Source organism: Mustela nivalis (genome assembly GCF_964662115.1).
Source record: "Mustela nivalis genome assembly, chromosome: 9".
In the NCBI taxonomy this organism is placed as follows: Eukaryota; Metazoa; Chordata; class Mammalia; order Carnivora; family Mustelidae; genus Mustela; species Mustela nivalis.
Window position 1 is genome coordinate 89,668,004 of NC_139028.1, and position 14,904 is coordinate 89,682,907.

Sequence of the window (14,904 nt, forward strand, 5' to 3'; positions counted from 1 at the left end):
GTGAGAAGATAGCAATCTATGAATCAGTTAAGGGGCCCTCAACAGACAATGAATCTGCCAGGGCCTTGATCTTGGACTTGGACTTCATATGCATAAGAAATAAATTGTTGTTGAAGTCACCCAGCCAATGTACTTTTGTGATAGATGACCAAATGGACCAACACATGCTAAAATAAAAATTCCTCAAAATTAATCCCTTTCATAATTCCCTTTTGTATAAGAATGACATATTTATCCATGTTAAAACTAAACTTTTATTATAACTGTTTTCTTTTTAAATATATAAAATAAAAGCAAAATTATGTAAGTACCTTTTGAAATGTTAGAGTTTATAAAATCTTTGTCACTTACCTTTTGAAATATGTTTAATTGTTCTGCCATACCAATCATAAAGATATCTGGCTGGTGAATTTAGGTTCATTCTCATTGTGCAAGTATCTAAAACCTACCCAGGGAGAGAAAAACCTGTAAGTAATTTATTACAGTAAGCTCTGGCTGAATCAAATAAACGTTTAAAGTCCTTTCTATACTAAATGGCTATAAAAATTATACCATAAAATAATATTTGATGATTTAGAAAATGTTTCTAATATATGAAAAGAAAAAAAGCAGTTAAAATTATTAGATCACAATTTTACTTTAAAAACACACAAACAAGGGGACCCGGCTGGCTCAGTCAGTGGAGCATGCAACTCTTGATCTCAGGGTCATGATGTCAAGCCCCACACTGGGTGAAGAGCTTACTTAAAAAAAAATAAATAAAATAAAAATAAGCTAAAATATATAAACAAATCTTAATAAAAAAGAAAAAGATGCAATGAATATTAAAAAGCAGTTACACTATATTTAATAAATGCTAGACCTATAGGAAATTTTGACATTATTCTTGCTATTTTCTATATTTTTCATTAATTTACAATGAAAGCATATTACCTTTAAATTTGGTCTTAGCACAAATAAATGGAAAGATATACCATATCAATGGAATGGAAGAATTAATGTTAAAATGCCCATACTACCCAAAACAATCTATAGATTCAATACAATCCTTATGAGAATACCAATAGTATTTTTCACAGAACTAGAACAAATAATCGCAAAATTTGTATAGAACCATAGAAGACCTGGAAGAGCCAAAGCAGCCTTGAAAGGGAAGAACAAAGCTGGAGGTATCACACTCCCTTATTAAGCTATATCACAAAACTAAAATAACCAAAATAGCAGGGTACTTGTGCAAAAACAGACACACAGACTAATGGCACAGAGTTGAGAACCCAGAAAAATCCCACACTTGGATGGTCAATTTATGACAAAGGAGGCAAAAATATAAAATGGGGGAAAGATAGTCTCTTCAATACATGTACTGGGGAAACTGGACAGCTACATGTAAAAGAATGAAAATGGACCACTATCTTATACCATACACAAAAATATAAAACTCAAAATGGAGTAAAGACCTAAATGTAAGACCTGAAGCCATAAAACTCCCAAAAGAAAACAGAGACAGTAACCTCTTGGACATTAACTTTAGCAAAATATTTCTAGATATGTCTCCTCAGGTAAGGGAAACGAAGAAAAAATAAACAACTGGGACTACAACAAACAAAAAAGCTTTGGTACAGTGAAGGAAACCATCAGCAAAATGAAAAGGCAATGTACTGAACAGGAAAAGATCTTTGCAAAGGTATTTCCAATAATGGGCTAATATCCAAAATATATAAAGAATTCATACAAGTGAACACTCCAAAAAACCCAAATAACCCAATTAAAATGGGCAGAAGACCTGAACAGATGTTTTCTTCAAAAGATATATAGATGAACATAGACACATGAAAAGATGCTCAACATCACTAATCATCAGGGAAATGCAAATCAAAACCAAAAGGAGATATTACCTAAGAGCAGTCAGAATGAATAGTACCGAAAAAGAAAATACATAACAAGTGCTGGCAGGGATGTGGGGAAAAGGAAACTTTTGCACACTATTCATGGAAATGTAATCTGGTGCAAATGTAAATTGGAAAACAATACAGATTCCTCAAAAAACTAAAAATATAAGTACCATACAATCCAGTAATTCCACTTCTGAGTATGTACCCAAGGAAAATGAAAACATGAATTTAAAAAGATATATGTACCCCTATGTTTATTGCAGTATTATCCAGAAGCCAAGATACAGATACAAGATACAGAAGAAACCCTAGTATCCATCAATAGATGAATGGATAAGCATATATATATAGAATGCATGTATATACAGTGAAATATTACTCAGCCATAAAAAATGAAATCTTGCCATTCCTCACAACATGGGTGGACTAATGGGTATTATGCTAAGCAGGACAAGTCAGACAAAGACAATTCTATAATTTCACTTATATGTGGAATCTAGAATAAAAAACAAATAACAAACAAACAACAAAAACAAAGAGAAACACATTTATGAATATAGAGAAAAAACTAGGGGTTGCTCAAGGGGAGAGAGGTGGACAGATGAGCAAAATAGGTAAAGGAAACTAAGGGGTCCAAACTTCCAGTTATAAAATAAGCCCACAGGAATGAAAAGTACAGCATAGGATATATAGTTAACACTATTATAATAATATTGTGTGGTGACAGATAGCATATGGCTATCATGGTAAGCATTTTGTAATGTATATATATGTTGAATCACTATGCTGTCCACCTGAAACAAATATGTCGACTATACTTTAATTAAAAATTAAAATAAATAAAAATAAATAAATTAGGTCTTAAGGTACTTTCTTTGGGTTTTAAATTCTTTCCCAAGTGTCCTAAAATCAATTATATTGTCTGATCACAGTTCACCTTAATAACTTAGGTTGTTTGGGTACAAAAAAGTGAAATAAATAAACCACATTTCAAGATTTCGCATAAGTCTAAATCTCAAGAAATTCTTTCAGTGGTTTCTAATATTGTAAAGTTGTTTTCTCTAATATTTTATTTTATTTTAAGATTTATTTATTTTAGAGAAATAGAGAGTGAGCCGGGAGAAAAACAGAGTGAAAGAGAATATCCTAAGCAGATCCCACACCCGGCATGGAGCCCAAATGGGGCTTGATCCCACAACCCTGAGATCAGAACCCCAGCTGAAATCAAGGGTTAGGTGTTCAACCAGGTGCCCCTGTTTTCTCAAATATTTTAATATTTTGATCTGTCTTGTTATAGCCCTTGTAACAATGACCTTTTCAACATCAGTGAAGACTTAAACATGCATCAGTTAGAGGGAAAGTTCTACTCACAGCATGAGAAAAATTAAAGTAACAAAGTGTGCTGGAGAGTATCAGGTAACCTCATGCAAGTTTTATTAGATTTTTGAAAGTGACTCCCCAAACATGAATCACTATATCCATTTCTAAGTATATAATAAGGGTGCTTGGGTGACTTAGTTGGTAGGACATGCAACTCTTGATCTTGGAATTGTGAGTTCAAGCCCCACATTGGGTTTAGAGAATACTTAATAATAGCACTGGGATGGCTCAGTCAGTTAAGTGTCCAACTCTTGGTCTTAGCCCCAGGTCTTGATCTCAGGGTTTTAAGTTCAAGCCCCACTTTGGGCTCCATGCTGGGCATGGAGCTGACTTAAAAAATAAATAAAATACAATAATTAACTTAAATCTTTTTTTAAAAGTATATAATACATTCTAAATCCAAATTGAAAATACTTTGTCTTCTATTTTCACTATTAATGGCTATAATGTACTACTGCTTTTATGTAACCTAAAACTATTGAAAGATAACGTGGATTACATGATTACAAAATAAAAAGAATATCTTTTCATTGCTGTTAACACCCTGCCTCCAGTTCTGCTCAATTTTATCCTTACCTTAAAGATTTATTTACTGGGATGCCTGGGTGGCTCAGTTGGTTAAGTGGCTGCCTTCGGCTCAGGTCATAATCCCAGCGTCCTGGGATCGAGTCCCGCATAGGGCTCTTTGCTCAGCAGGGAGCCTGCTTCTCCCTCTGCCTCTGCCTACCACTCTGTCTGCTTGTGCTCACTCTTGCTCCTCTCTCTCTCTCTGACAAATAAATAAATAAAATCTTAAAAAAAAAAAAGATTTATTTACTTATTTTTAGAGAGAAACGGAGAGAGAGGGAGTGCATGTGAGCCTGAGTGGGGGGAGGGGTAGAGGGCAAGAGCGAGAATCTCAAGCAGAACAGAGAGGGGTAAGGCCAACTCTGGGCTGGATCCATGACCCTGAGATCATGACCTGAGCCAAAATCAAGAGTCTGATGCTTAACCACCTGAGGAGCCACCCAGATGCCCCTATCCCTACTTTAAAATTGAAAACTGTAATCCTAGTCCTAGCCCAACCAACTCATTTTCTTTGTGACAACAAAGATATTTAAAGAGCTTCATGTGTATATAAAGACAAAGTTGTACTTTCCTTTCAGTCTGGAGAACAACTTTCAAACATTGTGACTAATTTGCTTTATCTAATTGCTGTATCAAGTGATGTGTGTTGCATTTAAAAGGCAAATATCTAATTGACTAACTTAATTTGACAAATTGGCCTTTACTGGATTACCTCGGAGGTTCTCAGCCTTCATTCTACCCCACACATGACCAATAATGTTCTCATGAGCCACAAAGTCCCATAGGCATTCACAGAATTGTGTGTGTTTCTTGCATGCTAGCTGCAATCCAATTTTGGGCAATTTTTCAGAAATGTATTGCTACTCCTTTTCTCAAAATCAGGAAGGCATATCTGTTTATGAGTAAGACTGAAGTTACAAGAATAATCCCAGACCCTCTAACTGATGATGAAAATATTCACAATATGAGTGCTTTACCTAAATAACAATGTTCTTGCAATGTATTTCACAAGTGATTATAAACTCCGTCATGTGGAGCAAATCTATGACCTCCAATCTGCCTATTTGGAGGGTATCAGTGCAGGAGTTCAGTTCCTGACCAACAGCATGTGTTCTCACAAGTCAGATACAATTCTTCCTTGGAATATCTAAGCTGGAATAGACCCATGGCTGGGACTGGTCCTTGCCACTCAATTAAAAAAAGGTTATAACGCTGGTGACTCCAAATGTCACTCTTCCCGCCTTCCCTCTCACTCTTTTGGGTTAATTTCTTTAGAGATTACTACATATAAGCTCACCTTGGATTCCCATCCATGGGCTGGAACCTTTACTAAAAATGCTTGTACAGCAATATTCAAAATAGAAGAGAGAAGTTATCAGAAGAAATTGGAGTTTTGTCTGTGACTTTAGACAGAAAGGGGAATGAAACGTACTTCCTGACATGGGCATGGGATCCACCCTTGTGTTTTTAAAGATACTTTACTGACACAGTTCACCTCTGAGTAGCAAAATTCTCCTATTGGTCGCTTTATTCCATGTGACTTTGTCTCCAGGGATTATCCTTTTACCACCACCACCACCCTCCTTGTCAGAAATATTAACAGGAGACAATTCAGTACATGTTCTTCCTTAGCCAGTCTCTCTTATCACTATTAAGAATCTATGTTTGGTCCCATAGAGCCTCCTCCTTTGGTTCCCCATGTTCTTGCTCTTTCTATTCTTTATGTTTAGTGCTCAATTTCTTAATATTAAAAATCTATTTCTTAAAAGTTCAGTGAAGACCTCTGGAACAAATTATATTCTCTAGTTACTAGTGAACATTCAAATATCTAAATATCCTTCTCCAAAGTTATAATTTCCCAATTAAACTAAACTAAATGTGAGCTATTTAAAGATGGTCCCATTTATTTCAACTAAAATTTCAATGATTTAAAAAATTATTTCAAATAGTGCTGTCTTAGTGTTTAAAAAAAAATCAGTCAAGTAAAATTACACAGCTTTCTAACTCTAAGATCCCTCTTTTCATTGTGCCAAAATATCAGTAAAAATGTTTGTGCAAGCCAAATTTTAAGAGTTAAATGAGTTTAAAAGCCAGGATTAGAAAATCAGATACTAGAAATTAATAATGCATCAGCAACACTGTCATTCTCTCCTACTTTCAGGATGAAAGATCCTTAGAGCGTTTAAGCAGTGCCAACCTTCAGGAATCATTTTCTCAGAGTAAATTATCAGTGGTATGAATTAGTATCAGTACAAATTTCTGTCAAAAGCCCTGAAATGAAGCCACTACTTGTCAGGTCATTCTTATAATTCACAATTATTTAACAGTGTCATCTTGCTGTAATATTAAGGTTAATTAAAATACCATTTCCACTCATCTGTACCTGTTAAACTTGCTAAAATATTATTTTTACAAATTCACATTTTGTTAATTTCTTTCAGCCTAGGTTCCTTCTGATACTGAAATTTAAAGCCATCATGCTGTAAAACCAGACTTTTTGACAAGCAGCTGGGAAGAGATTTTCTACAAACTCTTTTTCGTTTAATCTGTTAATAGTTCTGGGAGTTACCTCTAACCATTGGCATATCTGGTGCAAAGTTTGCAGTTTCTGGAATGGTTACCATGGAGGTGGTATGGTTACACAGTCTAGAGCCTCTGGGTTTGGAATGTCCTTACCCCAGTCCAAGTGAGAGAGCTCAGTATCACCCATGGCCAACTGAGCCAAATCGACAAGCCATTAGCTCCAACAAGGCCCTTCTCCTCAAAGACATGTTTTTATATGTTTACATTCAGAAGTATAAGCCCTGATTTATACTTTCCCATAAACCATTTTCAAAAGGTCTTCTGTGGCAAGGGTCAGCAGCCTACACATCGTGGGCTAATTCTGGCCACAGCTTGTTTCTGAATGGCCTAAGAGCTAAGAATAATTTTTACAATTTTAAATATTTTTAAAAATCACAAAAATGACAACAGCATTAGTATTATTCATAGTTAACCAAACTCCATGGTCCCTTGATACTGCCCAAACCTTACACTGACCTTAGGAAATAAAATAAGAAAATCTCCTTGCATTCATAGTAATTCTCTTAGTGGCCTACCCAATATTCATTTTTTGCCTCATCCTTGCTGTCCTGATTTTGTTTAGAGGTTCACTTTTACAGCTTTGGACTTGAGGTAAGCTATAGTTACCTTGATTGATCTAGGTCAATCATGGTGGTCCTATGCCTCCTGTCAGTTTGGGAGTAGGCACAATCTAGTTCTGCCAATGAGACATGAGAAAAGGCTTCTGGAAAAGGCTTCATCATTCATAAGGAATAGATAGTCTTTCTGCCACTGGTTAAAATTGTACCAGGCTGTGTACCTGGCCTGTTACCAACATATGAAGGAGCATAAAATCCAGAAAATTAAAAATAACGTCACTGGAGGGTACCTGGCTGGCTTAGTTGGGACAGCATGAGACTCTTGATCTTAGGGTCATGAGTTCAAGTCCCTTGTTGGATGTAGAGATTACTTAAATAAAACACACACACACAAAAAAATAAAATCTAACTGGAGGCCTATCATGCTATGCTTAAAACTATCCTACTCCTGGATTTCTTGCTTCCTTTTTGCTTAAGTCTGTTTAAATCAGGATTCTGTTATTAGCAGCTATCATCCTACTAATAGAAAAAAGATGTTTTTTGGCCCAGCTTCCTCAAATGAGGAACACTGTTTCAACTAACTCAATGGGTATTTGTACAGCAAATATATTACAACAGTATTCACTATATAAACCTAAGAAGAAAATCATTAAAAACCCAGAGAAGAATTTTAAAAGAAATTTAGCAAGCTGAAAATAGTGAAAATTAATGGATAATTATGAAATTCATTGGATTACTAAAAATATTTCACCTTTGGCAATTAATTGTACTTGTTTAGTAGAAGAGAATACAATTCATCATGAATACTTTGAGAAAGGGAATCTCTTGTTATAGTTTTTTTGCTAACTGAAAGACTGTCAAATACATTGTGAATCTTCAAAGAATTAAACTGTAATAAAATGTATTAAGCATAACTCTCTGCTAAGACCAATATTTTATAATGACTTACAATAAAAATTATGATCATTATTTCAACCTGAAGATGCCAGGAGATTGGGATGAATTTGTACCCATCTTATTAAATAACTTAAAGGTATTTTTCTGAATACATCCTGGAAATAAATTTATTGGCCAGTTATTTGTCTTTTTCTCATAAAACTGGATGAAAGAATGCATGCCAAATCTAGTTATTTGCTCTTACTAATAATGAACATCACTATGATTTGTAAAAGCAATTATTTCTGGTGAATTTGAAATGTAGGTGTTCTGGCATTTTATTATTAAAATGTGAATGGGAAGTAGATAACCAGAGGAAATTTTCCAAGTAATCTATTAAAATATACTCTTGAGATATTCTATACTTAATTGATCTCTTCTTAAAATAAATAGCCCAGATTACTTTAAAATGTTAATAATGCCAAACATACTATTATTTCCTTTTTTAAAAATAATTTTATTTTTTTAAAGATTTTTATTTATTTATTTGACAGAGAGAGATCACAAGTAGGCAGAGAGGCAGGCAAAGAGAGGAGGAAGCAAGCTCCCTGCTGAGCAGGGAGCCTGATGCAGAACTCAATCCCAGGACCCTGAGATCATGACCTGAGCCGGAAGGCAGAGGCTTAACCCACTGAGCCACCCAGGTGCCCTATTATTTCCTTTTTAAGACTATTATTTTAATGTACAATTTACATGAAATAAGCTGTACCTATTTTAAGTGTACAGTTTAATGCAGATAGAAAAAAATGTATCTGAGGCACCTGGGTGGCTCAGTCGGTGAAGCATCTGCTTTCAGCTCAGGTCATGATCCCAGGATCTCTGGGATCAAAACCTGTGTCAGGTTCCCTCCTCAGCGGGGAGCCTGCTTCTCCCTCTTCCTCTCCCCCTGCTTGTGCTCTCTCACTCTGTCAAATAAGTAAAAAAAAAAAAATCTTTAAAAAAAGAAAAAAATGTGTCTGTGTAACCACCACCACCACCATGATCAAGATATGGAATATTTCCTTTACTCTCTAAAATTTCTCATGCTCTTTCCCAATCACTATTCAATACACTTGGCCCCAGGAAACCACTGATTCCTAGATCAGTGTTCACTAGAGAAGTGTTATCTGTTAGACAATTTCACATAAATGGAATCATATAGTGAGTACTGTTTTGTATCTAGCTTCTTTCATTTACCACAATATTTGTTCCTTTTTATTGCTGAAGAGTATTCCTTGGTATGGATATAGCACAATTTGTATTTTGTTTTTCTTAAGGATTATAATTCTATAGTTTCATTAAGTCAAAAAATACAATGTAGTATTAAGTTTATATTTAAACCAAGTTTTCGCAGAAACCTAACATGTGCCTAAAAAGATTTTGCAATGGAGTTCTAGATGCAGACCTAGATGATGTCAAGAACTGATGGATATCATGATTCAAGGCAGCATTTTGGTATTAGTTAATTCTGAGGCTTAAAAAAAAATTTGTTTTGCTTTATATTTTAAAGTGAACCACTGCTCCAGTATGAGACCAGGACTTTTGAAATTATTCAAATCTTGAAGTGATTTAGTGAACTTGTACTGTTAGTGACTAAATCTGGCCATCAAGAATGATTTCAGAGTTCAAAGTTCAAATAACAGACTTCAGGAGTTTTCTACCCTAAGACCAGGGGCCCTTGCTGCCTGCTCTTAGGGTAGGCAGAACCACCTGCCCATGTATATGCTCCAATAAGATTTTCCCACTTCGAACAACCCATCCCCAAAATGGCAACTTTGGTAACTTATTAACTGGACTAGTTTTTTATTGGGAACAGCATTAAGCTCAGGCAGGGAACACCTGGGCTTATAAGTTTCAGGCATTCACAGTTTTAAAATAGCCTCTCGCAGCCTTCATTTAGGTTGCCAATGGCTTTTTTGGAAAAGATAAAATATTCTGGACACACCATTAGTTTATTCTTTTCATTGCTTCACCATTTCTCCAATCAGGCTCCAAACTTAACAAAAATGATCCTACCCATCTCTGGTCCTTCCGACCTCTATCCTCCCACTCCCAAAATAATATGCCAGTAATAGCCCAAATCTACACACACACTACACTGTAAAATGGCAGAGTTAACACTGCTGGGGAGAAGACTGTGGGTTGTGCTGATGCACTTTGAAAATCTACAGTATTTTTTTTTCTCCCACACACCCATTCTGTAAATTTTGTCCTTCATGGAAGGCCCTTTGTCCTTCTCAGCAAAGTACAGAATGGATCTTCTTGCAACACTTCTTCCCCTTCACTGGGATAGGTGTATGCAAACTACACAGCATGGAAAGGCTTTAAAACACTTTGGCTGGTGTAGGGCACAGAAATGATACTGATTCTTCAAAGGACATCTTTTTTCAGTCTTTTCCTTTTTCTTCTCTAAACTTCAGTTTGGATAGCTTTTATTGCCCTGTCTTAAAGTTCACTGATCTTTTGTTCTCTAATGTCTAATCTGCTGTTAAACCCATCTGATGGATTATTTTTTTCCTTTTAAGATATTGTATTTTTATACAATGGAATACTATGTAGTCATCAAAAGAAATGAAATCTTGCCATTTGCGATGACCTGGATGGAACTAGAGGGTATTATGCTTAGTGAAATAAATCAATCAGAGAAAGACAATTATCATATGATCTCCCTGATATGAGGAAGTTGAGAGGCAACATGGGGGGTTTGGGGGGGCAGGAAAGGAATAAATGAAACAAGATGGGATCGGGAGGGAGACAAACCATAAGAAGACTCTTAATCTCACAAAAAAAAACTGAGGGTTGCTAGGGGTAGGGTGTAGGGAGAAGGTGGTTGGGTTATGGACATGGGAGAAGGTATGTACTCTGGTGAGTGCTGTGAAGTGTATACCTGGCGATTCACAGACCTGTACCCCTGGGGCTAGTAATACATTATATGTTAATTAAAAAATGAAAAAAAATTAAATCAAAATACCAAAGCAGACTAAATGTAGAATCTTCTAATAAGATAAGCATAAAATAGATTTGCACAAATTTTAAAAAGTATTTTCTCAAGAAATTGTTTTTGTCTTGAAAAATATAGTTTTCATTAAAAAATGTTCTCTTAAAAAAAAGATATTGTATTTTTCAGGTCTAGAACTTCCATTGGTTCTATTTTTAGTTTCCATTTCTTTTCATATAATATTCATGTTTTTTTTTTAATTCCTTCACATATTTACAATAGCTTTCGAAATGTCTTTCACACTTTGTCTAGGTTACCTGGGTGGCTCTGTGAGTTAAGTGTCTGCCTTCAGCTGAGGTCATGATCCGAGGGTCCTGGGATGGAGCTCCACATCAGGCTCCTTGCTAAGCTGAGATGAGAGTCTGCTTCTCCCTTTCCCTCTGTCCCTTCCCCCTGCTTGTGCATATTCTCTTTCTCAAATAAATAAAAAAAAATTTTTTTTTAAGTGTCTTTTACTGTTAAGTCTATATGGGGGCTCTGTTTCTATTGAACTGACTTTTCTCCTGGACAATGATTACCTTTTTGGGAATCTTTGTGAATTTCCCACATGTTTAATAAAATCTCTCTCCTATGACACGTCAAAACACAAATGTATTCCTACCCTTATTTCCTTTTCACATCTCCATTAGTTGTTTTTTCCCTGGTAGTTAGTTGTTTCTACCAAGCCTCATGGAGTTTACCTCGTGCATGAACAACTTAATATTTAGCCAAAGATATAAGGGGACCACCAAGCAACTTTTAGGAAGTCTTATCTAAGTAGTTCCTTAATTTATGGCATTTCATGGAAAATTCCAACATTTCCACCTCCCACTACTTTGATGTCTTTCTCCTCAGCTTGTAGAGACCACTGTGCTTCTCTTGGATTTTCCCTCCTTATACCACAGTTTTATGTATAAAGATGGGGTACATTGTAGGACTCGCTTCAACTTTTCCTCTCTCAAGCTTGACTTCTCATGATGCAATATCTAAAAATCATTGTTTTGTATATTTTGTCCAATCCCAGTTGTTTAAATGGGATGGCTAGGGGTGCCTTGGTGGCTCAGTGGGTTAAGCCTCTGCCTTCCACTCAGGTCATGATCCCAGAGTCCTGGGATCTACTGGCACTCTGCTCAGCAGGGAGACTGCTTCCTCCTCTCTCTCTCTACCAGCCTCTCTGCCTACTTGTAATCTCTGTCTGTCAAATAAATAAATAAATAAATCTTTAAAAATAAATAAATAAATAAAATGGGATGGCTACTCTGCTACTAGTTATTCTGTTATGACTGTGAACAGATATTGCACATTTTTTTCATGGTTATGTTAACTCATTTTTAAGTGAGGAAATGTAAGAATTAAAATGTCATAAAAAACTGGGTGCCTGGGTGGCTCAGTGGGCTGAGCCTTCAGCTCAGGTCATGATCTCGGGGTTCTGGGATCGAGTCTTGCATGGGGTTCTCTGCTCAGCAGGGAGCCTGCTTCCCTCTTTCTCTCTCTGCCTGCCTCTCTGCCTACTTGTGATCTCTCTCTGTCAAATAAATAAATAAAATATTTTTTTAAAAATGTCATAAAAAACGAACTTGTGGCACTTTCCTATAATGGAGAAAATCTGAACTAGGAAAATGGGTTCTTGTCCTAGCCATTCCAACTGATCCATTTTGGATAGAGCAGCTAACTTCTCTAAGTTTCAGTTTTCTGAGTTGGTTAATTAGATTATCTCATAAAATCTGTGATCTTAATATTAAGGATTATCTGTTGTTCAGTATTTATTGTAAAGTAAATAAATCTGCAAACTGTAAATTCTCATTTGCTTTTATTTCAGCTGATGAAATTCACATTCCTGCCCCCCACACTTAGGATTTTATTTAAGAAAATAAATTCTGATTACCAAATAATTATTTATAAGATTCAAAAATAATCCAGGGGCGCCTGGGTGGCTCGGTGGGTTAAGCCTCTGCCTTCGGCTCGGGTCATGATCTCGGGGTCCTGGGATGGAAACCCGCATCGGGCTCTCTCCTCAGCAGGGAGCCTGTTTCCCTCTCTCTGCCTGCCACTCTGCCTACTTGGGATCTCTGCCTGTCAAATAAATAAATAAAATCTTAAAAAAAAAATCCAATTGTATAACATTGAAGTTGAAAATAGAAGATACTTGGCCTCTTGAAAATAAACTCCAGTATCAAATTCTGTATTTAAAAAAAAATCAGCTTTCATATCTTAAAATATTATATTAATCCCTAGTCTGTACACTAGACTAATTTTTAAAACAATAATAGTTTTATTATTTTATATATTAGTTTATATTAGTTTTAATATTTTATCAATGGGTTTTTCCTCATCTACCATAAAAAGCTCTTTAAAGAACTTCTAACATACTAATTATGCATGACCTCCCCTGTCGGAATCCATGGTGAGCATCCTTAATCAAATTTTGTTACTCCAGGTGCTCACTTTTGAATCTCTTAAAATATTCTCTAAATTCCTTTACCCACACTATTGGAAAAATCTGTTATAGTTACTGATTTGTGTGTGAACATTCCATAATAATGTTATTATGTTGTATTTTTTTCAATTGACTTATACATTTTAAACTTAAATATCTTCTTGAAGGCTTTTTATGTTTAGGCTTACTGAGTCATTTTCCCGATTAACAAATGTGAGCATCATAAAAGTCTGGATTTTCTTTTGATTTAAGGGTGCCCTTGATTTATTTATACCTTGACCGGCACATATAAGATATTCTCTCAATCTTCATGTTGTTTTTTAGAAGTAACAGGGAAAAGTCACTATAATGAAATATGTTTACGTATAAATAGTAAGGGAATATTTATTTCTGCTAAGTTAGAGTTGCCACATGGACTACCTTCTGCTAACCTGTAGAATTTTTTCTCTTCCTGATTTAACTCCCTGCATCAGTTCTAAGCTAGCAACTAGTAATCTAATTTCCCATAACCTGCTTTCTATGTCATATAACTTATTTCTTTCTCATGAACCACAACACAAGTATAGGAAAACAAACAAGGAATCTATGAAGATTTCCATTAATTAATTAGTAAATTTGAAGATTTAGAATACCAGAACAGGAGTTCTCAAACTTAGTGAGTCTAGGAATCATCTGGACACATTTGTTGAAGTTCAGATTCTCAGGCCACACGCTCAGGATGTTCTTAATTCAATAGGCTTGGAATGAGGGCCAACAGTTTGAAATTTTAACGTATAGTCTAGATGATTTTGATGCAGATGTTCTGTGGACCATACTTGAAGAAACACTGAAGACCCTTTATCTGCAATAAGTATCTTATGTCTGGAGAGATGACAGAAAAAAGTATTCTGTTTTCACTCAAGTAGATTGAAACTTTGTTTTCCAAATCAGATGTACAAACCCCAACATACTGGGCAAAACTATCCACTGGGCTAGGAAGTAGATATTAGAATTATCTTTTCACCTAAAAAAAATCAGCTTTATCGATGTTAAATAAAAGAATGAAAAAAAAATAAAAATAAAAGAAGTAAAAAAGAAAGGGAGAGAATCAGAAAGGAAACTCCAGTAACAAAAATTCTGGGAGCTAGAGGAAAAATACATAGTAAATGATTTATTTAGCAGACCACAGACTTCAAAACTGAAGCTAGCAGAAGTAAACTTGCTTTGTACTGCAAAACCCCAGAAAGGTTCTCATAAATTGGAGCCATCAGATAACTCTAAAAAATAGGCTGAAAATAAGTTGACTATTACTATAAAATGCAGTTAAGTCCCCAAACCCTCCTTGAACACCAAGCATTCAGTTAACTATACTTTTGCCAACAGAAGAGAAGACAGGAGTTTTGGTGTCTGGAGAAGCTAAACCACAGGAACCCTGAAATCAGAGGCACCAGGGAGAGCTGAGAAAGAAGGCAGCTTACTGAAAAGAGGGACATTAAATGAAAATCTACATGCTGAAAGTACAGCTCTCAGTCCCCTTATTCACTTGGCTATGAGATTGCTCAAACTGGCAGATTTTTGCTGGAGAAACTGATTAGTCCCAGAGTAAAGACAAACACT

General features: G+C 35.5%; 1 protein-coding gene across 1 annotated transcript in view; it reads right to left on the bottom strand.

Moving 5' to 3' along the window:
- Nucleotides 1-343: 343 nt before the first annotated feature.
- LOC309873366 (doublecortin domain-containing protein 1-like) overlaps nucleotides 344-14,904 on the bottom strand; it is a gene marked incomplete at its 3' end in the record, with an annotated part of 78,000 nt that continues 63,439 nt past the window's right edge. Inside the window, exon 8 of the mRNA XM_082748868.1 lies at nucleotides 344-445. Coding sequence (XP_082604994.1) covers nucleotides 344-445 — 102 coding nt within the window. The remainder of the gene's footprint in view (nucleotides 446-14,904) is intronic.